This window comes from Cucurbita moschata, unplaced genomic scaffold (genome assembly GCF_002738365.1).
Source record: "Cucurbita moschata cultivar Rifu unplaced genomic scaffold, Cmos_1.0 Cmo_Scf00003, whole genome shotgun sequence".
Lineage (NCBI taxonomy): Eukaryota > Viridiplantae > Streptophyta > Magnoliopsida > Cucurbitales > Cucurbitaceae > Cucurbita > Cucurbita moschata.
The window spans coordinates 5632809-5657478 of NW_019268519.1; the positions used below are offsets into that span (position 1 = coordinate 5632809).

The 24670-nt window shown below is 38.3% G+C and overlaps 4 protein-coding genes and 2 non-coding genes across 7 annotated transcripts in view; 3 read left to right on the forward strand and 3 right to left on the reverse strand.

The window, feature by feature from the left end:
• The first annotated feature begins 433 nt into the window (after positions 1-433).
• On the forward strand, positions 434-504 carry TRNAG-GCC. The gene has a single exon. It is a non-coding gene; the product is annotated as a tRNA-Gly (tRNA).
• Positions 505-715: 211 nt separating this feature from the next.
• On the reverse strand, positions 716-786 carry TRNAG-GCC. The gene has a single exon. It is a non-coding gene; the product is annotated as a tRNA-Gly (tRNA).
• Positions 787-1677: 891 nt separating this feature from the next.
• LOC111441070 (DNA damage-repair/toleration protein DRT102) lies at positions 1678-2829 on the forward strand. Its single transcript, XM_023077977.1, has one exon. It carries the CDS (start codon positions 1745-1747, stop codon positions 2663-2665), a length of 921 nt encoding a protein of 306 aa, XP_022933745.1. The 5' UTR covers positions 1678-1744; the 3' UTR covers positions 2666-2829.
• Positions 2830-3389: 560 nt separating this feature from the next.
• On the reverse strand, positions 3390-10236 carry LOC111440894 (zeta-carotene desaturase, chloroplastic/chromoplastic). The gene is made up of 14 exons (XM_023077721.1): positions 9717-10236; positions 9427-9551; positions 8938-9072; positions 7957-8029; positions 7778-7851; positions 7397-7501; positions 6948-7192; positions 6769-6856; positions 6505-6547; positions 6273-6429; positions 5392-5520; positions 5113-5185; positions 3805-3969; positions 3390-3710 (listed from the first exon to the last, which is right to left on the reverse strand). The coding sequence occupies exons 1-14, from the start codon at positions 9868-9870 to the stop codon at positions 3555-3557; spliced, it is 1722 nt and encodes a 573-aa protein (XP_022933489.1). The 5' UTR covers positions 9871-10236; the 3' UTR covers positions 3390-3554.
• A 1182-nt stretch (positions 10237-11418) lies between these two features.
• On the forward strand, positions 11419-13228 carry LOC111440900 (DNA-directed RNA polymerase II subunit RPB7-like). The gene is made up of 6 exons (XM_023077732.1): positions 11419-11568; positions 11648-11813; positions 11996-12046; positions 12676-12741; positions 12821-12889; positions 13047-13228. Exons 1-6 carry the CDS (start codon positions 11453-11455, stop codon positions 13107-13109), a joined length of 531 nt encoding a protein of 176 aa, XP_022933500.1. The 5' UTR covers positions 11419-11452; the 3' UTR covers positions 13110-13228.
• Positions 13229-13294: 66 nt separating this feature from the next.
• The window catches only part of LOC111440895 (SNF1-related protein kinase catalytic subunit alpha KIN10-like), a 12955-nt gene continuing 1579 nt past the window's right edge, over positions 13295-24670 (reverse strand). Inside the window, exons 2-10 of one of the 2 annotated variants that reach the window (XM_023077722.1) lie at positions 23782-23966; positions 22621-22803; positions 22424-22555; positions 21747-21932; positions 20522-20611; positions 20365-20448; positions 20173-20292; positions 19719-19946; positions 13295-13502 (exon numbers count right to left, since the gene is read on the reverse strand). In XM_023077722.1, the coding sequence (XP_022933490.1) occupies positions 13389-13502; positions 19719-19946; positions 20173-20292; positions 20365-20448; positions 20522-20611; positions 21747-21932; positions 22424-22555; positions 22621-22803; positions 23782-23966 (1322 nt within the window). In that variant the 3' untranslated portion in view covers positions 13295-13388. Of the gene's footprint in view, positions 13503-19625; positions 19663-19694; positions 19947-20172; positions 20293-20364; positions 20449-20521; positions 20612-21746; positions 21933-22423; positions 22556-22620; positions 22804-23781; positions 23967-24670 lie in introns of those variants that run through there. The other variant, XM_023077723.1, reaches the window with a different exon arrangement.

Here is a 24670-nt window from a genome sequence, read left to right on the forward strand (position 1 = left end):
CAAAAAAAAAAAAAAAAAAAAAAAAGGAGTCGAGCCACGATTAAGGGGAGGCGTACTTTGTTCGAGAGGAGATCATTGTAAACCTGAAATTAACGCACTTTCAACTTTTCGAACTCGTCAAGACAAACCGGCATAAAAATCAACTTGCGATCATTCTCCAATGAAATGACTTTAAAAACAACTAGTTTTAGGAAGGCTTATTATGTTTATTAGACGTCTAGTGAGATATTATTTAAATGTAGAGAGACTAGATAACAGGGACTTCGAGCCCATGTAAGATTAAGGAAATTGAGACTTTCGGTAAAACTATTTAGCGCTCGTGAAGCTACACAAACACAAATGCAGGAGGTAAGTTAAAAATTTTGAATTTCAATTCTTGGATGAATGGTTGGTTATAGCTTGTTAACTTTTTTATCCATGATTACTTCAAGTTGCACCAGTGGTCTAGTGGTAGAATAGTACCCTGCCACGGTACAGACCCGGGTTCGATTCCCGGCTGGTGCATTTCTTTTTAATGTTTTGTCTATATTTCAATCAAATATTAAATGCGTCAAAAAATATGAGAACGACAATAAATTACCATTCCCAAGAATTTTAATCTTTCGTAAAATAAATTATTTATTAATTTATTCCTACAAACTTTAAAAAATCTTAAAAAGGAAATGCTGATTTATTAATTTATTCCTACAAACTTTAAAAAATCTTAAAAAGGAAATGCACCAGCCGGGAATCGAACCCGGGTCTGTACCGTGGCAGGGTACTATTCTACCACTAGACCACTGGTGCTCTTGTTATTATATTGCCCTTTTTTTTAAAATTTCATCACTCTACGAACCGTCTTTCTTGGCAGGTTGTTAACATCATCCTTAGCAAGTACACCAACGATGTTAAGACCCAAAACTATACTTACTTTCATACAAAGGTTGAGTATTTAAAATCAAAATATATCTAATGGAATGCTTTCATAATTTATTTTGTTTATTATTGATGCGTCTGCTAGTTTGATAACATGTTTTCGTCAAAGATCTAGTGTTCTAAATAGTATTGTAGTCGTAGTAGAAACAGACGTAAGAATCCATCGCACTCACACGCCTACAAACATAAATAAATAAAAAGTCACTTTTAGAGTAAGCAACCACTAAAAAAGTGTTGGTATCTAGTTGTCATTAGTTTTATGATAATGTTGATATTGTTACCATTTTCGCTTGTTGGTATTGACCAACAATTTGTCTATGGATAATTATAGCTTAGTTTGTGTTTCTTTGTAAATTTTCAGTATATTTTATAAAAGATAGTATCCAATAATTATGAATGGTGGATAAATCATTTTTTTAAAAAAATTAAAATTTTTTAACAACCCAACCCCAGAGTGAGTTAGATTCAATTGAGTTATAAAAAATTTTAGGCTAGATTGGGTTAGGAATTCAATGAGCCCAAATATTTAGATATTTGGTTGTTTCATAAAAATCACTCAACCCAACCTAACTCGAACTAGGTACATCCTTCAGCTTAAAATGGAATTATTATTATTATTATTATTATTATATTTTTTTTTTATTATTATTATTAGAATTATTATTAGAATTATTATTAGAATTATTATTATCATTATTATTATTATTATTATTATCATTATTATTATTATTATTATTATTATTATCGACCAAAACGAAATAAAAATATCTTCCTAGGATTCGCATTGGATCTGTCCTTCCCTCTTATCCAAATCCCGCCGCCGATCCCAATGTCGATTCCTCCCCTCAAAATCATCGCCGGCGCCGACTCTTTTGGCTGCTCCCTCAAAGACACACTCCTCTCCCACCTCCGCTCCCTCAACATCCCCGTCGAAGACCTCGGCGTTTCCTCCTATTACTCCATCGCTGCCGAGGTTGGCCGCCGCGTCTCCGCCGCCGCCACCACACCCAACTCTCAATCCCCCGAAATCCGCGGCCTCCTCGCCTGCGGCACCGGTGTCGGCGTCTCCATCTTCGCCAACAAATTCCCCGCCGTCACCGCCGCCACCTGCCTTACCAAAGACGACGCCCTCAACTCCCGCTCAATCAACAACTCCAACGTCCTCTCCCTCTCCGGCATCGCCACTTCCCCTGACTCCGCCGTCGAAATCCTCAACACCTGGCTCCAAACCCCCTTCAAAGCCCCTTGCCCTGCCTCTCAATTCAACCCCTGGCCGACCGAAATTCAGTCCTTTTTGGAGAATTCCCTCACCGAGATTCCCAAAATTGGGGCCGTTGGGGCCGTTACAGACACTTGCTCCATCTGCTGCCCAGTGAAGAATAGAGAGCTGAACCCGGTTGAGATGATCCCGGGCGCTTCGATGAAGATTCTGAGGGAGACGCCGACGTCGGCCGTGGTTCGGTTCGAGGCGGGAAGCGTGGAGCCGGCGCACCACCACACATTTGGGCATGATCTGGTGGTGATGAAAGGGAAGAAGAGCGTTTGGAATTTGAGTAAAAAGGAGAGATTTGATTTGGGTGTTGGGGATTATCTGTTTACTCCAGCTGGAGATGTTCATAGGGTTAAATACTACGAGGATACAGAGTTTTTCATCAAGTGGGATGGACATTGGGATATGTTCTTTGATGAGGATCTTGAGGCTGCTAAGAACGCCATTGATGAGGAGCTGGAGAAGGTCTCCTCTGTGTGAGTGATGTTTGTTCGTCTTTGTAAGATTAAAATGTGTGCCTTTTTGAGTTTGAATTTGGTAACTTGTTCTTGTTTATGGAAGATGGTTTAGTTTGGCTTGAGATCATTTGTATATGTTCCAATGTAATCTTAAAATAAAATATGTATTTTGGTAACCTTGTTTTACATCATCCTTGGAAACTTGCTAAACTAACTTGGGACCTTACTGGATAATGTTTGAAATCGTTCGAACTCATAGATCCAATGTCAATCGAGTTGGGTACTCGTATTTGGAGTTAATCTAGACATGGGTGTTGTGGTTCGAGCATAGATATGTGGTTGGAGCTTACATTGTCACTAGAAAAGAGTGTTAGAGAGGAATGGTAACATCGCCTTTGAAGGCGCGTTGCTATTGTCACACTTGTTGTCATTGAAAGCTCATTGTGTTAGATGGTGCATTGTCCTCTTCGGTCGAATCATGATACTCATCTATCTTGACCATCGTGTGACCAAATGGGCTCCACTTGAGGATTGCTCCTTGATGTAAGGGCTACTCTTTTCCTAATATAGATATCTCATATCATATAAAAAATCCATAAACGATAGTAACGGTGAGTAACTTGTACTTTACTTCTACATTAGGCCTAGTAAAACTCGGTTTCTTTTTTAAAATCCAAGTCAGTAAGTTTTTTCACAAAAATTACTTGGAAACCACCTAATTAGCATCGAGGAACGAAGAGAATACGAGAGACAAGATCAGCCATGTCATTTAAAGAGATGAGAGAAAGAGAGGGAGAGTGGTATGAGTGGCGTTACAAGGGAATCAGCTGACCTAGCCTTATAATTTTACTATGGTGGTGATATTACATTATACACGTTTGTTTAGTGGCTAAGAATGAATTTAGATGAGACTAAACTAGACTTAGTTCATCACTTAATTTGGCAGTTTCAGAATCAAAGGCATCAATCTTCTCTCTTAGCATCATCAATTCCTCACCAGCTTCACATATATATGAAGAAGCTTGCCTCCCTGACAGAGTTGCTCCTTCCATGCTATCTATGTAATCCTACACATACATATACACAACAAAGTATGGTTTTCCTTCACATAACTTGGCTTGATGGAGTTCGAACTTGATGAACAAATGTAGAAAGACATACCTGTTTTGTGTATGATCCGGCGAGGAAGAAGTTTTTAATGGGTGTCTTCTGATCCGGTCGAAACGGATCTTTGCCGGGTGCCTCTCTGTATAGAGACTGTCCGATCTTCACAACCGATGACCATGTAACTTCTAGACCTTGTGCGGATGGGAATAAAGCCAAGACCTTATGTAAAACGAGCGAATCATGTATGAAGTTAAGTCGATATCTATAGCAAGTGTAGACTAGGAGAAAGTACGAAAAATATATATATATATATGTGGCGTTTTTGTAACAGCTCAATCCCGCCACTAGCAGATATTGTCCTCTTTGGATTTTTCCTTTCGAGCTTCCTCTCAATGTTTTAGAACGCGTCTACTATGGAATGGGTCTAGCCCAACTTCGACCAGTGCCTCACACCGTCCGGTGACTGGCTCTGATACCATTTGTAACAGCCCAAGCCCAACCCCACGACTGGCAGATATTGTCCTCTTTGAGGAAACCTCTTCTGGATGACTCTGATACCATTTGTAACAGCTCAAGCTCACCACTAGCAAATATTGGCCTCTTTAGACTTTCTTTTTTGGACTTCCCCTCATGGTTTTTAAAACGTGCCTATTATGAAGAGGGTCTAGCCCCTACTTCGACTAGTACCTCATACTGTCCGGTGACTAGCTCTGATACCATTTGTAACAACCCAAGCATACCGTTAGCAAATATTGTTATTTTTCGGTTTCCTTTCCGAGCTTCCCCTCAAGGTTTTAAAACACGTCTACTATGGAGAGGGTCTAGCCTACTCCGACCAGTGCCTCATACTGTCCAGTGACTGGCTCTAATACTATTTGTAACAGCCCAACCCCACCGCTAGCAAATATTGTCCTCTTTAGGTTTTCCCTTATGGACTTCCCCTCAAGGTTTTAAAACGCGTTTACTATAGAGAGGGTCTAGCCCTACTCCAACAAGTGCCTCACACCGTCCAGTGACTAGCTCTGATACCATTTGTAACAGTTTAAGCCCGCCGCTAACAAAACGCGTCTGCTGGGAGAGATTTCCACACCTTTACAAAGAATGTTTCATTCCCCTCTCCAACTGATGTGGGATCTTACAGAGAGTACATGAAATTCAACACGCTATTAAAAATAACTTTGGCTACATATGAGAGTTCTTTTGGTTATACTCCCCACTCAAATGCATCATGTTTTTGAAGTAATTTAATAGTGCCTTAGGAAAAAGCCAAAAGCACATGCAATACTCTGTGAGAAAACAATTGAAAACAGGCAAAAGTACTTCCAAAGCACTTCCATAGAAGAGTCTAAATAAAAACCACACCTGTTTTGTCACTCTTGCTATAATCTCATCATTTAGCAATGGCATGTAAGGATCCCCAGGCGTCAGGACACATCTGAAAATGGAAGTGACTTTGAAATCAGAGTATTTCATCATTTTAGTAAACATTCATGTTTCTCGTTTTCAATTATCAGAAACGTGTGCATTCGGCAAATTGTTCGTGTTTCTTGTTTCTCGATTTTAGGAACATCCCCAAAATTGTCTATAAACAAAGGATTAAGTTATTAAAAAGTATAATGTTAAGAGTAAAAGATCTCTTACTGAAGCAATGATCCCTGTCCCTCAATGTAGTAATCCTCTGGAGAGGTTAGCGCTAAATCTGCAAAGCATGAGAAATCTGCATCTGGAGTGTAAAGGAGATTATCCAACCCCACAGCTTGCCTGGACTGCCTACACTCCAAAGTGAAGAAAATCCATGAAAATATAGAACGATAACAACCTTCGAGCCATTTCACAATGATTTTGTAAATAAGAATGTGGAACAGTCCAAGCCCACTGCTAGTAGATTGCTTTCCCTGAACGTTTTAAAACGCATCTACTAGGGAGAGGTTTCCACATCCTTATAAGGAATGCTTCGTTCCCCTCTCCAACCAAAATCGAATCTTACAATCCACCCCCTCGAGGGCCTAGTGCCCTCACTGGCACACTGCCTGGTGTCTGGCTCTAATACCATTTGTAACACCCCAAGCTCATTGCTAGCAGATATTGTCATTTTTTGGCTTTTCCTTTCGGGCTTCCCCTCAAGATTTTAAAATGCGTCTACTAGGGAGAGATTTCCACACTCTTATAAGGAATGCTTCGTTCCCCTCTCCAACCGATATCGGATCTTACAATCCACCCCTTTGAGGGCCCAGTGTCCTCGCTGATGCATTGCCTGGTGTCTGGCGACACATTGCCTGGTGTCTGGCTTTGATACCATTTATAACAGCCCAAGCCCACCGTTAGTAGATATTGTCATTTTTTGGCTTTCCCTTCTGGGCTTCTCCTCAAAATTTTAAAACGCATCTACTAGGGAGGGGTTTCCACACTCTTATAAGGAAGGCTTTGTTCCCATCTTCAACCGATATTGGATCTTACGGAATGATTTTCTAAAAATAGAAAACAAAGACAACAATATTGTCAAATAGCTTATTGAGAACCACCTCGAACGTTCTAGATCTTGCATCTCTGTAACCCATCCGTTGTACCTAAGTTGGACGGTGACAACAGGAACTCCGATCAGCTCGTAAATATTATCAAAGAACTCCCATTCCCTCCATTGAGATGGGATCAATCTTTTGATTCCAGGGACATCACATGCTGTCATCAAATGGTATAGTTTATTTTCAAAATTAAAAATAAGAAAAGAGGAAAGAAATATGGTAAAGCACAAACCTGCAACATAAGCATCAGCTTTCACAATTTTCTTATTCGTGGCCTGAGACAAAACAGAGTTCATTAAGCATTAATTATCAGTCCCATTACTTCTGCCTATATTTTGGTCTAAAAAGCGACATATCCGACCAAAATAATGATCGAGATGAACACTATAAGTTCTCCAAAGTATGTGACAATGATCGAGATGAATACTATATTCCGAGTTCCGCCCTGTTCGGGATAACACATAGAAAAGATGCAAATGGAAGCATTTGATTTCACCTTAGACATTGCCAGTCCTGATATATAAGTTTCTCCATCTGCAAATTTGTCATAAAGTACCTCCCTACATCCCCACCTTAGATGGAATCTGTTCGAGCAGGGAAACGATGTCCAAATGAATCGGAACAAGAAAACCAGCCACAAGTACTGAATTAGAACATAACTGAAGTCATATATACCTGCCCCCTCTGTCCGTGATATACTTTCGTATGGGACCACTTAAGAAAACGTCTGGAGAACCTTTTAGCATGCGTAATAGAGAAGCCTCAGTTTTAGTAGCGAACAACGAGAAAATAGTGAGCATACAACGGGCACTGATGTTGTCACAATCGATAAAGCCGAGAGCATAAGCAACTGGATCCCACATTCTCTGGATACTCGCACGTGTGCCACCTTTAGACATGAACCACTCGGAAAAGCTTATCTGTATGATTGAAACAGCGAGCATTTAGAATCATAGAGCTTTAACGAAGTTTTAGTTTATATCATCACTAACCACGAGTATCGAATATAGATATCAATCAGGCCAATATAGTCATGAAAGACGATAGGAAAACAACGTTTCCCCCTAAAACACGAACATGGTACTTTTTTATATATATAGCAGGAAAGAAGAGAGCATTCTCACACTATCCAAATTTCGAATATCCTTCATTGCAGCATCTGGATCAACAAGAGCCTTGACGACTGGACTTAAGGCAAGCGCCACAGCATTTCTTGCTTTATCGTACGTCTGAATAATATGATTCGGAAAAAATGTCAGATAAATATCCGTGATGCTAGAATAATGAGATCATCATTTTTTTATTGAAGAAATTATAAATAACAGAAAGATAATTAGACTTTGTCCATTCTCATCACTTTCGTATCGACTCCTAGTTAAACAAGAGCGGAAAAAAAGGTCGAAACAACATCGAAGCATACGTAGTATTAAAAAGATCGTACTCATAATAATAAATAAAAAAACATTAAAATGATGTTTAAGGTTAGTGGCTACGGATGTCATTACCTTAAGCTGATTCGTGGCCAAGAAAGCTCGAATTCCATGTATGGGAGCTCCAACAGGAAAGCGGAAATCAAGTTCTGAGGATGTAGAAGTTTATTAGATTTTCATATCATATTCCCAAGAAAGCAAAAACCATTCATGAAATGAAGAAAATTTTGTTGAGAATAAGACTTGAACTCTACCTCCAATTTCGCCTCCCTTGTTTACAAAAGTATGAGTATGATCCTTCACAAGTAGGTTCTTCTCTGCGCCAACCTAATCTCGAACATATTATTAGATAAGATGTACAACTAACGGTAAGAAAAGCACATCTCATATCATTGGCAACAAGTTGGAGAATATGTGGTGTAACAGCCCAAGCCCAAGCCCAAGCCTACCGCTAGCAGATATTGTCCTCTTTAGGCTTCCCTCAAGGTTTTAAAACACGTATGCTAGAGAGAGGTTTTCACACCCTTATAAGGAATGCTTCGTTCCCCTCTTCAACTGATGTGGGATCTCACAATCCACCCCCCTATGGGGCTCAGCATCCTCGCACCCGATGACTAGCTCTGATACCATTTGTAATAGCCCAAGCCCACCACTAGCAGATATCGTTCTCTTTGGGCTTCCCCTTAATGTTTTAAAACCTGTCTGCTAGGGAGAGGTTTCCACACCCTTATAAGGAATGCTTCGTTCCCTTCTCCAACCGATGTGGGATCTCACAATCCACCCCCCTATGGAGCTCAACATCCTCGCGCCCGATGACTAGCTCCGATACCATTTGTACCAGCCCAAGCCCACCGTTAGCAGATATCGTCCTCTTTGGGCTTCCCCTAAAACGCATCTGCTAGAGAGAGGTTTCCACACCCTTATAAGAAATGCTTCGTTTCCCTCTTCAACGATATGGAATCTCACATGTTGCCATATATATTCTAGAAACAGCCATTGGTACTAAATCAGCATTCTTAATTTCAAGTTCTACATCGAAAAGAACATTTAAAACAACTCGACCATTTATTCTTGACTATCATCCATCACGAGTCACAAAGAACATTTAAAGATAAATACTATACCCAAGCTTGACATACACAATAGTTTCTAGTAAACGCCAACGTTTAAGAGAGAAAACGAATCATAAATATTCAAATGTCATACTGTTAATCAATAAAGCAAACTGTCTTCACCTTTTTCATTAAACGAAAAAGATTGTTGTAACATCCAAAGAATACATGTAGCCCCATTTCAATATGGTTTCCACGTTTATCCACAAACGAACCGACCTTCCCACCGATGAAGGTTCTCGATTCATATATATCAACCTGGAATCACAAAAGACGCACTTGATACTGATATTGTTGAACTGCATAATCATTTTGAACATGCTTAAATTAACAGGTAAACATCTATGCCCAAATGGGTGCGTTTGGGATGACTTTTAGAAGGATAAGCCTAAAAATACTCTTCAAAATTCTCAAACTATGTAAAGATACCAGAAAGTAACACTTAAAAGTGCCATGATTCTTCCAAAAGTACTTATAGAAGAAGTGTTCTTATTTCAAAGCATTTTTTTTGCCAAAACTCATCCTAAACTCACCCTTGCTATGAAGCAATAGCTACTATTATTAATACAAGGTGTTGAAGCAGACAGTGAAGGGGAAGATGATAAACTGAACCTCATGGCCTTGATCCAAAAGCTCAACAGCCGTCGACATCCCTGCAAGCCCAGCTCCAATAATAGCAACTTTCAATTTGGGTCCTCGATAGCGTTCAGGTTCAGGGGGAAACAACCCTTTGGGAGCTGTGAATTCAAGATGAGCCATCAAGATTTTATAACATAGACAACCCTAATCCCAACTTCACAAAATTTTCAGATTCCAAAACAGAGGTATTGCAATTCACCATTTGGTAGCACATAAATCAAACATGGAAAAGCACAATTCACAGTACAGGAAAACCCAATTACCATTAACACTCATATCTGAAACATCTGTATCCAAGGAGGATCGAACCAAGAATCTTCGACCCACCACGGAATTACGAGCAGGAAGTCCAAAACCGCGGTTGTTGCTATGCTTTCTTGTGAAGAAAACAGAAGGAAAAAGAACCCCAGAAGCCATAATTGTAAAAGGAAGAACAAAAGGGGCGAAAACAGAGCTTCCGGAAGCTGAACTCAGCTCTTGTATGAAATGGGAACCAGTTTGGAAGGATTAATGGGATTAATGGGTGAATTGGGTATGAGAAATTGGTAGAAGAAGGGTATCAGAGAGAGGGAAGATGCGTAGGGAATGAATTTTGTCTTGTAACTGAGGACAGGCAAAGGCAAACAGAGTTAGCTGGTAACGCCAAAAATGGCGATGGGTTTTGGAAATTATGCAATAAAAAAAACAGAGAACGTAAGAAAGAGAAAGAGACACGGAGGAAGGGAAGTGCTTCTGGTAACGATAATGCGCCACCAAGCAGGAGGAACTGGCGGAGATGAGCCACGAAATCCAGTCTTGCTTAAAATTCTACTCTTTTATACTAAACATTTTTTTCCTTTAATAATTCACCTACCTAACCTTAATTTATTAACTTAACCATTTCTTTAGTCCCCATCTTCACATGTCTATTTCACCGTACCTCTTTTTAAGACAGTGTCCAGATCGTTACACCTTTTGTGCGAGTCGGAACTTACCCAACAAGGAATTTCGCTACTTTAGAACTGTTATAGTTACGGCTGTTATCCATCGAGGTTTCGGTCGCCGGCTCCCCTGTCATCAGGTCACCAACTTCCTTGACCTTCTAACACTGGGCAAGCGTCAGCTCCCATACATGGCCTTACGACTTTGCAGAATTTTAAAATTCACGAGCTATGAAGACTCACATTGAACCACTTATGGATTTTAAAAATAAAAAGATTAGTACAAAAATCACTAAGAATCTTAGACTAGTTTTTCTAATCTATTAAACTTTGAGAACAGAGGACAATTTTTTTTTCTAACAGCTTAAAGCTTGAAAGAAGGAAGCTGTTGTCGATTGTTAAAGATTATTGAGAGTGAGTCCCACGTGTTAATTTAGTAGAAGATCATGAATTTATAAGTGAGGAATAATATCTCCAGAAGATCATGAATTTATAAGGGAGGAATAATATCTCCATTGTTACGAGGCATTTTGAGAATATACCAAGCTATTTTATTATTTTTATTTAATGTTACAATAGGTAAATTATAATTTAAATACTAAAAATTATTAAACTAAATTAAGCAAAATTTTGCAATTCAAAATAAAAATATTGATAAATATTTAATAAGCCCAATAAGTTTGTTTTTTTTTGTGCTAAAATAATTTATGGTATTTAATTTATATTTTTTTAAGAATAAATTTAGTTGAAAAGATAATGAAATGAAATTTTGTGAGAAAGTATATTATAATTATTAGGAGAATTAAATTGATTTGGATTGAATTAATTAAAGTGGTTGGAGATCTAATTTGGGTAAATTAAACTGAAATTAGTAAAATTAAGATAAATTTGATTGAGTTAACTGAAATAATAAAAAGTTCATTAATTTTGGATTTTAATTTAGTTGGATGACTGTTTATTTATAGAAAAAAAGTGTGATGTATACACAAAGACCGAGTCGTGTTGAGTTAGTTTGTTGAGTTGGTTTAATTGACAGAGCCAACGCCGGCAGCCGCTCATCGCCGAGAGGGAACCCCATAATGTTCTTCCACATTGTGTTGGAGAGGAACACGCAGCTGCATCCACGGCACTTCGGGCGTGGCCTCCGCGACAGCCTCGTAACCAAGCTCATGAAAGAGGTGGAGGGCACTTGCAGGTTTCTTCTTCTAACTCTTTGTTTGTTTTTGTTCAATTCTACGTAGAATTTGGTGGTTTCATGTTTAGATTTGGCGCAGCGGACGGCATGGTTTTGTAGTGGCGATTACGGGCATCGAGAAAGTGGGAAAAGGGTTGATTCGTGATGGCACGGGGTTTGTGACCTTTCCTGTTAAGTATCAATGTGTTGTGTTTCGGCCTTTCAAGGGCGAAATCTTGGAAGCTTTTGTTTCTATGGTAAACAAGGTGGGTACATAAATCATGGGTTTATAATCAAAGAATACTATCTCTATTGCTTTAATTACTAGAGCTTATGTTCAGAGTGGACAATATCATACCAGTGTGGAGAGTCCTATTCGTCTAACACTTGTGAGTTTGTTTTTAGTGATGAGTATGAATATAACGGCTCTAATGCGAGTATTATGTAGATGGGTTTCTTTGCTGAAGCTGGACCCATTCAGATTTTTGTTTCTAATCATGTAAGGATGTTTCTTCAAATCACCAAATATCTTGCTTTTTTTCTTAGTAATTTCATGAAATCTATGAATTTAATCTTAATATGTGTGCTTGTGGTGTTTAGATAGAGTTTCTTGTAGCTATTGAACTTTTTGTACCTCGTTGTGTAATGTGTATTTAGTAATTAATGTCCTGAAAATGGGTCATGATCGAATATAATGGAGATAGTCATGATCGAATATAATGGAGACAGCCTCGTTAGAATAGTAGACTTTTCCATGTAACAAGGGTCGGACAAAAGAGGGAAATGAAAAGGAATTTTATGTCCCTAAGTGAGTTTGGTAGTGCTTGTATTGCCATAGATTTTGTCTTCAAGTTTGGATGTCATCGATATCCTTATAAATGGTTCTTGTTGGAGAGTCATAGCTTATCTCAATTGAGAGTCCTGCCACATAAGATTAGGGTAGGATCGAAGTAAAGGAGAAATTGTCTCGAAAAAGGCAAAGTAAGAGCATGCTACTGAAGATATTGATCATAGTGAAGTGTTTGAGCGAGCTAATACCTTTTCTTACTCAACTTTCTTGTGTCATGTTGAATTACACATCATTAAGGGTGTATGTTCAATCAACTCATCTAATATCTTCTATTTCAGTTGATTCCAGATGATATGGAATTTCAATCCGGAGATATCCCAAACTATACCACTTCAGATGGATCAGTATATTTCTTAAACATAAAAAACTAATGCTCTCTTATTACGTTAAATTTGCTTATAAATTACTTAAGTTTTCTTATAGGTTAAGATCCAAAAAGATAGCGAAGTTCGATTAAAGATAATCGGGACTCGAGTAGATGCTACTGAAATTGTACGCCAATCACGACCATGATTTCAAGTTTCTTTACCTATTCTTTTAAGTTTTTGGTTGAACCATACGATTTAACAAGCTAAGAGCTTACTGAATCGAGTCGAGCTTATGCTTACTTTGTTGTGTCATTTATTAACACTATTGGGTTGGTTTGCAGTTTTGTGTTGGAACCATCAAAGATGATTTCATGGGTGTCATAAATGATCCTTCGTCGGCTTAGCTGCAATCTTGTTCAACAAATTCCTCCTCGCAATGGAGGGTGGTACTATCCTTTAGCTAATTACTTTGTTCGTGTTATTCGGAATTATAATGAGTTTTGACTAAAAGTTTTCGTAAATTTTTGTTGATCCTACATAGTTTCAAGTTCACTCTCATTTCAGCCATACTCTGTGCTTGAGCGTCATAATCTCAAGTATGTTTATAGTAACATATAAATACAACTTATTTGATTAGAGTATAACTAGATCTTGAGTGATATAAAATTGTGTTATTACATAGTTCAGTCGACTCGAAGTTGAGAAATGAAGGTAGCACAAAGATTTAAGAATAGAAACTCGGGGCCTTGGATCTTTTGTAGATCAACCACGTACTTTTCCTCAGGCATTTTATATAGCTGTGCAATAACAAAGGAAGAAATTAATATCAAGTTACCATCATGTTTTGATATCATACAAATCAAATTATCAATAATAAAGTATTCTCACGTTGGGTTACGAACATGATCATAGTATATGATACGAACAATGAACCTCTACATGAATATGATATTGTTCACCTCAAGCTCCCATTACTTTTCTTTTAGTTTTCTCAAAATATCTCATACTAATAGTTTTAGATTGGATCGAAATAAAATTTTCGGGATAGTGTTCCTTATTTATATACTTGGGGTCTTTCCTTTAGTTAACTAATGCGGGACTCCAACGTTATATAGAACCATTGAACCGACCCAATTAACTGTTGATTCTAATAATAGAAGTTTGAAGTCTTACTGCCGAAGAGAAGGGGGAGATAGAAGTTTGCGAAGCTAATAATAGAAGTTTGAAGTCTTACTGCCGAAGAGAAGGAGGAGATAGAAGTTTGAAGTCTTACTGCCGAAGAGAAGGAGGAGATAGAAGTTTGAAGTCTTACTGCCGAAGAGAAGGAGGAGATAGAAGTTTGAAGTCTTACTGCCGAAGAGAAGGAGTAGAAGTTTGAAGTGATACTGCCGAAGAGAAGGAGAAGGAGGAGATAGAAGTTTGAAGTGTTACTGCCGAAGAGAAGGAGGAGATAGAAGTTTGAAGTGTTACTGCCGAAGAGAAGGAGGAGATAGAAGTTTGAAGTCTTACTGCGAAGGAGAAGGAGGAGATAGAAGTTTGAAGTCTTACTGCGAAGGAGAAGGAGGAGATAGAAGTTTGAAGTCTTACTGCGAAGCTAATAATAGAAGTTTGAAGTGTTACTGCCGAAGAGAAGGAGGAGATAGAAGTTTGAAGTCTTACTGCGAAGCTAATAATAGAAGTTTGAAGTGTTACTGCCGAAGAGAAGGAGGAGATAGAAGTTTGAAGTCTTACTGCCGAAGAGGAGGAGTAGAAGTTTGAAGTGTTACTGCCGAAGAGAAGGAGAAGGAGGAGATAGAAGTTTGCTGCCGAAGAGAAGGAGAAGGAGGAGATAGAAGTTTGAAGTATTGCTGCCGAAGAGAAGGAGAAGGAGGAGATAGAAGTTTGAAGTATTGCTGCCGAAGAGAAGGAGAAGGAGGAGATAGAAGTTTGAAGTGTTACTGACGAAGAGAAGGAGAAGGAGGAGATAGAAGTTTGAAGTGTTACTGACGAAGAGAAGGAGGAGGTGAATTCAATTTTATCTACAAAAATCTCAACCAACTCCAGGAATCCCCTCTATATGAATTCAATTTCATCCACAAAAATCTCAACCAACTCCAGGAATCCACAAAAATCTCAACCAACTCTAGTAATCCCTTCTATATGAATTCAATTTCATCCACAAAAATCTCAACCAACCCCAGGAATCCCCTCTATATGAATTCAATTTCATCCACAAAAATCTCAACCAACTCCAGGAATCCACAAAAATCTCAACCAACTCTAGTAATCCCTTCTATATGAATTCAATTTCATCCACACAAATCTCAACCAACCCCTGGAATCCACAAAAATCTCAACCAACTCCAGGAATACCCTCTATATGAATTCAATTTCATCCACAAAAATCAACCAACTCCAGGAATCCACAAAAATCAACCAACTCCAGGAATCCACAAAAATCAACCAACTCCAGGAATCCACAAAAATCAACCAACTCCAGGAATCCCCTCTATATGAATTCAATTTCATCCACACAAATCTCAACCAACCCCAGGAATCCACAAAAATCTCAACCAACTCCAGGAATCCCCTATAAAAGGACCTCCCTTCCCATCATTCAAATCACTCCTCTCAATCTCACTTCAGTTTTCTGTTGTCACCAACGACCGGTATCAGAGCAATCTTGCAGCGGACCTCCCTCCCCATCATTCAAATCACTCCTCTCAATCTCACTTCAGTTTTCTGTTGTCACCAACAACTGGTATCAGAGCAATCTTGCAGCAGTAAAAAATGGCAACAGAAAATCAAGTTGAGAACTACGTTCAGCCCGCCATCTCGAGGTTCGATGGTCACTATGATCATTGGACGATGTTGATGGAAAATTTTCTCAGATCAAAGGAGTTCTTTGATATGGTGGAAACGGGTTATGAAGAGCCAAATGAAGGCGAGAGTATCAAAGGAGGAAGTATCAAGGCTCAACGAGAGTAAAACGTGCTCAACTACAGGCAGTTCGGAGAGACTTTGAAATTCTCCAAATGCAAAAGGGAGAAACGGTAAATGATTATATTGGCAAGGTTATAAGTCTTGCAAGTAAAATGAGGATGCATGGTGGTTCAATCACAGATGTTGCGGTCGTAGAAAAGATTTTGCGATCACTAACTCCAAAATTTGATTACATTGTATGTTCTATCGAAGAAGCAAACAATGTCGAAGAGATGCAAATAGATGAACTCCAAAGCTCCCTGTTAGTACATGAGCAGAGGCTCAATCGTACAAGTGCAATAGAGGAGATGACAACCTTAAAGATATCCACACCAAGTGAAACTTCAAGCTCTAGAGGTAGATGGCAAAGAAGAGGCAGAGGTCATGAGAGAGACAGTCGAGAAAGAAGTGGAGATGTTGGCAGGTCAGCAAACCTAGTCAAAAACGATTATGACAACAAAGGCAAGAGACACTTTGACAAGTCTAAGGTGGAATGTTACAGATGTGGACGCCTTGGACATTACAAAAATGAATGCTATACCAGGCTCCAAAAGGAGAAAAGAGATCAATCCAATTTTGTGGAGAGAAGAGAAGAAGAAACATTATTAATGTCATTCCATGCTATGAAGGTTGCAGATCAAGGTGTATGGGTCGTAGACTCTGGATGCAGCAATCATATGACAGGTTGTAAGAAATTCTTCTCAACTCTAGATGAAAATTTTTATACTACGGTTTCTCTTGGCAACAATTCAACTCTCCAAGTGATGGGGAAAGGAACCATAGATATCAAGACTAGAAATGCTTTGTAGAGTCTATTTCTAATGTATTCTACATTCTTGATCTGAAGGCCAACTTACTTAGTATCGGTCAGTTACAAGAAAAGGGGTATGTGATCACATTCCAAAATGATGAATGTGAAATTTATGACTCCAAAAGAGGATCGATTGCTAAGATGAAGATGACCACCAACCGTCTATATCCGTTGACGTTAAATATCGTTGCCAAAAGTTTGATGGTGAAGAAAGAAGATACCACTTGGCTTTGACATTTTAGGTATGGTCATCTACACTTCAAAGGATTAAAGACGTTGTCCTAAAAAAAGATGGTAACTGGGTTGCCAGATATTACTCCACCAACAGAAATTTGCGAGAGCTGTGTAGTAGCAAAACATGAAAGAAACTCTTTTCCATCCGAAAAATCAAGAAGAGCTCAAGCAATTTTGGAGTTGATTCATTCGGACATATGTGGTCCCATCTCTCTAGCATCAAATGGTAACAAGAAATATTTCATGACCCTCATCGATGATTTTAGTCGAAAAACATGGACTTATTTCTTGCACACCAAATCAGAAGCCTTTGATTGCTTCAAAAAATTTTGTGCTACTATGAAGACGGAAACTGGAAGAGGAGTCAAGGCTTTAAGAACTGACAGAGGTGGAGAATTCTGCTCGAAAGAGTTTATTCAATTTTGTGAAGAGAAGGACATACGTAGGCAGCTAACAACAGCATATACACCACAACAAAATGGTGTGGCCGAAAGGAAAAATAGGACCATTCTCAACATGGTTCGAAGTTAACTAAATAAAGAAGAAGTCCCGAAGGAATTCTGGCCAGAAGCTATTGTGTGGTCCGTTCACATTCTCAACCGGAGCCCTACTTTTTCTGTTAGAGATATGACTCCACAAGAAGTATGGAGTGGAAGAAAACCTGCAGTAGACCACTTTAGAATCTTTGGGTGCATAGCATATGCACACGTTCCTGATGAGAAAAGGAAGAAACTTGAGGACAAGAGTTTGAAGTGTGTGTTCCTTGGAGTAAGCGAGACCTCTAAGGCGTACAAGCTCTACAATCCTTTGACAATGAAGGTGGTGGTAAGTCGTGATGTAGTCTTTGACGAAAAGAAGACTGGGACATGGGAAGAAAAGATCACTGTGAATCAAAAGATTCCTGTAGATCTTGGAGAAGAACAAACTGAAGCCCCTATTCAGCCTCACTATGAGCATGGAGAGAGCTCATCACAAGCTCAACAAGAAGAACCAGTAGAAGAAGATCATGATCATAATCAAAGACATCCAAGAACAAGAAAGAGACCAAACTGGATGATTGATTATGAGATGGACTATGAATCAAGTGATAGTGGTTATTTTGCATTCTTTATGGATAGTGATCCAATTGTCTATGAAGAAGCAGGAAAGGAGAAGAAATGGAAGGAAGCTATGGACAGTGAAATCAAATCCATAGAGAAGAACAAGACTTGGGAGCTCACTGATCTTCCTAGAGGGCAGAAAACAATCGGAGTAAAATGGGTTTTCAAAACCAAGTTGAATGAAAACGGTGAGGTGGATAAGTACAAGGCGCGACTTGTTGCAAAAGGATACAAGCAAAAGTATGGAATTGATTATAAGGAGGTATTTGCACCAGTGGCACGTCAAGACACTATCAGGCTCATAATTTCTATTGCAGCACAGAAATCTTGGCCTATTTATCAACTTGATGTGAAATCGGCCTTCTTACATGGAGAGCTTCAAGAAGAAGTATATGTGGAGCAACCAGAAGGTTTTGTTCAAAAAGGCAAAGAGGAACAAGTATACAAGTTGAAGAAAGCTTTGTACGGTTTGAAGCAAGCTCCGAGGGCATGGTACAGTCGCATTGATTCTCATTTTGAAAAGATGGGATTCACTAAATGCCCGTATGAACATACGTTGTATGTGAAAACTGAAAAGGGAGGTAACATTATCATTATTTGCTTATACGTTGATGATTTAATATTTACTGACAATAATGAAGAAATGTTTGAATTTTTTAAGAAGAGCATGATGAAGGAATTTAAAATGACAGATCTTGGCTTGATGAGATATTTTCTTGGAGTAGAAGTTACTCAAACTCCCGCAGGTAACTTTATCTGTCAGAAGAAGTATGCTCAAGAATTACTTGAAAGATTTAAATTGGATGAGCGCATATTTGGAGCTCCATCAGAATTGGGTTTAAAGTTGCACAAGGATATTGACGAGCAAGAGGTGGATAATAGGTACTTCAAACAAATTGTGGGAAGTTTGATGTACCTAACTTCAACAAGACATCATGTATGTGGTTAGTATGATAAGTCGTTACATGGAGCATCCAACGGAAAAACATCTCAATGCAGCAAGAAGGATACTTCGTTATGTGAGAGGAACCTTTGATTTGGGGGTATTCTACAAGAAAGGAGATGATCCGGAGAGGATTGGCTATACAGATAGCGACTATGCAGGTGATATAGACGATCGTAAAAGTACTTCAGGAAGTATTTTCATGATGAGTTCAGGAGCTATTTGCTGGTCTTCAAAGAAGCAACCTATTGTAACACTCTCAACTACAGAAGCAGAATTTGTGGCAGCAGCAGCATGCTCGTGCCAAGCAATTTGGTTAAGAAAAATGCTTGAAATTCTTAATCAGAAGCTACCAGGTACGATAGTTATATATTGTGATAATATGTCAACTATTAAGTTGTCTAAAAATCCTGTGTTGCATGGAAGGAGCAAGCACATCGATGTTCGATTTCATTTCTTGCGTGATTTGTGTAAAGAAGGCATTATTGAACTCAATTTTTGCCGAAGTGATGAACAAATCGCAGACCTACTCACAAAGCCCTTGAAACAACCATTGTTCGAGAAGCTTAGAAGAAAGATGGGGATGTGCAGAATCCAAGATGTATATCAAGAAGATGAAGTGAAGTCCTCAACTGATTTCCGCATAATTCAGTTTAAGAGAGGGTGTTGAAGCTAATAATAGAAGTTTGAATTAGTTACTACGGAAGAGAAGGAGGGGTGAATTCAATTTCATCCACAAAAATCTCAACCAACTCCGGGAATCCTCCGACCTCCCTCCCCATCATTCAAATCACTCCTCCTCTCAATCTCACTTCAGTTTTCTATTGTCACCAACACTAACAACTAGAGTTGCATGCATTATATGAACAGAAAGCAACGACTAGGATCATGCAATACCAAGGCTAGCCCATGAAAATAGACGCTTTATAACGATTTGAAAAATGAGTATGAAATTAAGGCATACCTGGAGTTCGAACTTGACCACATTCTGTAGTATGGTGACATTATTGAGCTCCAAAAGTATTGAATGTTTGTTGAATGCAAAATTAGCAGGCAGTGGTTGGTGATGAGTTGGAGTATCAGTTGTTAGCTTACATTTCATACTGTAATCACCAATCTTCTTCCAACACACATTCAGTTCTTGCAGCACTTTAAGCACCTTTATCATTATATCGCGTGGGTTTGCTTTAGCCTACCAAATACACACCACCAAAAACCATCGACTCTAATACTATTTATAACAATTCAAGTTCACTACTAGCAAATATTATCTGTTTTGGTCTATTACGTAGTAGTTTCTCTCTCCAACCGATGTGAGATATCACAGTTTTAGTTACCATTAGATTGTTTTAAGTAATAATCTATTGAATTTCTACCTAAAAACTAATTTTGAAACGTTTATAAAAAGATAAACAAACCTGTAATCCAAGAGCCCACTTCCCATCAGCGGGAATCTGAGGAGTGATGCCCACAACTTCATCATTCCTACGTTCGAAAGAAGGCAGTGTGGCAGCAAGTGGACGCGTATGGTTCGGTTCCTAAACATAACATTTGTTTGAGGTTGGTGACTATTATGTCAAAGTTTATGAACTCAAAGCTAATGAACTTACCATTGATTCTTGAGCCTCGGCACCAAGATAGCCATCAGAGATAGGGAACCGATCGCCCAGCAGCAAATAGTAGGAGACAGTTCCCTAAAACAAAGTGGAAATAATAACATATTTACTATAATAGATATTAAGCTTAATCATTTAGTTAAGAAAAAACCTCATTTGGAGTTCTATTTTGAATAGATTGAATCAGTGTGTTCCTGTCAAACCCCATCAGAACCACTCTTTGGAGAACATCCTCATCGATCTGCAAAACCATACGAACATAAAACTAAGTCAACGGTTAAGAATGAGATGCTCTGATACCATGTTTAGTGAACTGGAACTTTTGATCCCACCTATATTTCTCGGACTTTCAATCCCACTTTTATTTCTCGTTCTTAACACCAACCCATGAATTTATGATGAAAATGTGACTCCAAACATGTTCGACTAAGAATGTCTTTTTGGTTCATGTATATGAATGGTAGGTGTGCATGTGCTTATTTGCTTGGTGTCTTTTGGAGGTGTCTCTTGGATATTATACAAGGGATCTTTTCCCTCATTTGTTTCGAAGCCAATTTAAGTCCATTGATTCACGAGAATATGTGTTATCGATTTTGTATGTTGTACTATTAGTGTTGTATGATGTCTGAATCTCCATATGCCACGTTATGTAAATTATGTTAATATGTTTGTTATATGCCTGTGAGACATATAAGAAAGTCATGTATGTCAATCATGAAAAATATGTCAAATATTATGTATGTATGCCGGGTAGGAACACTATGTCATGAAAAGAATGGAGGTATGACTTGCATCATAAATACATGTCATGATTTAAAGTTATGGGGACTTCATGTATTTTGTATGTCACGTGCATAGGGGGACTTCCCTCTTATGATTCGTACGAACACGTATATTACAGTGTCTATGTATGCCATGATATTATGCAGGCTCCTTTCCCTTCCTGACTTCAACACTCATTCTAACATGAGTAAGTGAGTTCAAAATGAATGATGAGAATCAACCTAAGGACGTGAGATCGAGGAATCCATGATTCTAATTTTCAGCGAGTACTGCAGACAAGACAAGAATGAGGTCGTTGGGCTCCTTCCACACAAGATGACTAGGACGATCTTGACTAACTACTTATGAGGAATACGGATATCCAAACTTGCCTCTATACGACATAAAAACATGACGGCTCTTATACCATATAAGAATCTCTGGTCAACACGACTGAGCCACATTCAGTCTACTAACAAATCACTACCACATAACCCCAACATAAATGCTACCAGTAATTCAAATTATGTACCCAACAAGTTTCATCAACTTTTAACAAGAACAAATGGGTATGCATTTTGAATGCCATGAGCTTTCGAAAGTAAATCACTAACCTTTTCAAATTGTTGGATGATAGCCGTTGGTTTCACTGCTAAATAGCGAGGAAGATGAGCTTGAAACCATGGATGCTGACGAATTTGAGGAATAGTTATTCGTTTCAATGGATCAACTACAAGTATCCTTGATATCAAGTTTCTTGCGGCCGGTGATATGAAATTCGGAATCCTATAAACTCCGTTCTAAAGTTCATACAAAATAATATTTAGTTCAAAAGTTGGGAGACTAAAATGAAACAAACTCAAAAGTTTAACATCCGAGGTCGGTCAGTTGGGGAGGAGAACTAAATACCCTTTATAAGGGGTGTGGAAACCTGATAGGGAAAGACCAAAAAAGACAATATCTACTAGCGGTGGGCTTAATTTGTTATCCATGGTATCAAAGCCAGGCATCAGGTGATGTGCTAGCGAGGAGGCTGAGTCTTAAAAGGGGTGGATACGAGGCGGTGTGTCAGCAAGGGTGCTGGGCCCAAATGGGAGTGGTTTGGGAGATGCCACATCGATTGGAGAAGGGAACGAGTACTAGCGAGGACGTTGGGCCTCAAAGGGAGTGGATTGTAAGATTCCACATCAGTTGGGGAGGATAACGAAATACTCTTTATAAGGGTGTGGAAACCTCTTCCTAACCTTGAGGGGAAGCCTGAAAGAAGACAATATCTGCTAACGGTAGTTACCTTTATTTTTTGATAAAGAAGGGCGATGTTTTCGCTCTCGAATGGAAGATACCCACATAAGAGTGCATACAATATAACCCCACAGCTCCATATGTCTACTTCAGGGCCAGCATAGAGTTTACCAGAAATAACCTGTGGATTCAAAATTAGGGTGGTTTGAAGACTAGTTTTGGTTAGGTGTTGGTAAGAAGTTGTACCTCAGGAGCAGCATAGTTAGGACTCCCACAGCTTGTTTTCAGGAAATGCCCATCACACATCACATTGCTAAAACCAAAATCTGCTATCTTTACATTCAAATTGGTATCCAAAAGCACATTCTCAGCCTTAAGATCCCTGTGGACTATCATGTTTCTGTGGCAGTACTCAACTCCTGATATTACCTGTCTCAATATCATTTCATATCACTTTTCTTGAATCTTCAATATCAGATGATGAAAGCTTAGTAAGCCTAGTATGATTCTAGTATGATTCTCGAATAGATCATTAACTTTTAACTTTGTGTCTTCGATTTTTGTTTCTAAATATTTAAGAAGTTCATGAACTGTATTAGATATAAAATTGAATTTTATGTCTAATTGAACTTTAATGGCTCGTTTGATCACGTTTATGAGAATATTTGTTAAAATCACCACACCTAAATGGCGGTAAAAGTTCTCTATTTATAATCATTTACCGAATCAAATAAATTGCAAAGAAAATGGGAGGAGCAATAAAATTGGATACAAGATATTTGTCTATAATAAAAGGTCAATTATGACACCTATGTTAAATCGTAATGGGAGGTTAAATGTCATACAAGATATTTACCTTATAATAAATAGTCAGATATGATACCTATGGTAAACCGTAATTGAAGTCTAAATATCATACAAGATATTTGCGTATAATAAATGGTCAGATATGATACTTATGATAAATCGTAATCGAAGTCTAAATATCATATAAGATATTTGCCTTAACAAATGGTCAGATATGATACCTATAGTAAACCGTAATTGAAGTCTAAATATCATACAAGATATTTGCGTATAACAAATGGTCAGATATGATACCTATGGTAAACCGTAAGTAAAGTCTAAATATGCTCAATCATACAAGATATTTGTATGTAGTAAAGGGTCAAATATGATACATTCAGGACTAAATATTCTCAAATAGTTCTGGTTTCGTGCTTAGTAGTTTCTCAAATTTTGCCTTTTTTTAGAAACGAGAAACAAGATGAGTTATCGAACATGTTTGCTTCTAACAAACGGAGAAACAAAAAACAAGAAACGGGAAATTGGAACGTTATCAAACGAGTAGTCGGTGAGTGAACGAAACGTCCTAAACATGATGGAAGTAGAGGATATATATGGTACCTGTTGGAAGAGTCTACGAGCTTCATCTTCCTTCAACCTGTCATTCTCCGCAATATAATAAAAAAGTTCTCCAAACTTGACATACTCCATCACTACACAGGTAGCAGTTGGTGTCTCTATAACCTCATAGAGTTGTACTATGTGAGGATGCATAAACAACTTCATTATTTGTAGCTCTCTTCTTACTGCATTCATTTTAAAATCACAAACCTTTTTCATAAGTTTCAACTATGTCTCTATCTATAATACTTTAAGCTTTCATTTTAACAGGTTTATTTAAGGTAGTTCGAAGCCCACCTCGCCCACAACCGCCCAAAAAGGGAACTAGAGCGATTAAATTAAGATGAAGTACTCTTCGATTAGTTAGCTTCTCTTTTAAACATTTTTAGCGGTTTGTATGTGATTGATAATAAATTATCGTGTGTTATGCATACTTGAAGTTGATATGTTGGGATTTTTGTACATATGTTAATTTGAGATGTGACAATTTGTATCCACCGCTAGCAGATATTATCCTCTTTGGACTTTCCCTTTCGGACTTCCCCTCAACGCTTTAAAACGCATCTGGTAGGGGAAGGTTTCCACTCCCTTATAAATGGTGGTTTGTTCTCCTCCCCAACAACGTGGGACATCACATATATTTTTTTTTAAGGATCTTAGGAACTAAATTTTATGATGTCGGGAAGAGTAAAGTTCGGTCAATGGTCAATGTCTAAGGGGCATTTTGGTCATTTTTAGCTTGTCTCGAGCTAGATGTTTAATTTGGAAATTAAAAGAAGGGAAGAAAATAAAGAAGAAAAAGGAAAAAGAAGAAGTGGCTTAGGGCTTTGTAGAGAAAAAGTTTGAACAATGAATTTGAGGTTTTTTTTTTTTTTTTTTTTTTTTTTTT

What these genes read in the sequence shown, in the direction of transcription:
- LOC111441070 (XM_023077977.1), top strand. Translation starts at nt 1,745, where the DNA reads ATGTCGATTCCTCCCCTCAAAATCATCGCCGGCGCCGACTCTTTTGGC.
- LOC111440894 (XM_023077721.1), bottom strand. Translation starts at nt 9,870, where the DNA reads ATGGCTTCTGGGGTTCTTTTTCCTTCTGTTTTCTTCACAAGAAAGCAT. An exon ending in GGACAGGGATCATTGCTTCA is followed by an intron (nt 5,186 to 5,391) that starts GTAAGAGATCTT and finishes TTCCATTTTCAG; the next exon opens with ATGTGTCCTGACGCCTGGGG. An exon ending in CCGGATCATACACAAAACAG is followed by an intron (nt 3,711 to 3,804) that starts GTATGTCTTTCT and finishes ATGTATGTGTAG; the next exon opens with GATTACATAGATAGCATGGA.
- LOC111440900 (XM_023077732.1), top strand. Translation starts at nt 11,453, where the DNA reads ATGTTCTTCCACATTGTGTTGGAGAGGAACACGCAGCTGCATCCACGG. An exon ending in TTGTTTCTATGGTAAACAAG is followed by an intron (nt 11,814 to 11,995) that starts GTGGGTACATAA and finishes AGTATTATGTAG; the next exon opens with ATGGGTTTCTTTGCTGAAGC. An exon ending in ATACCACTTCAGATGGATCA is followed by an intron (nt 12,742 to 12,820) that starts GTATATTTCTTA and finishes GTTTTCTTATAG; the next exon opens with GTTAAGATCCAAAAAGATAG.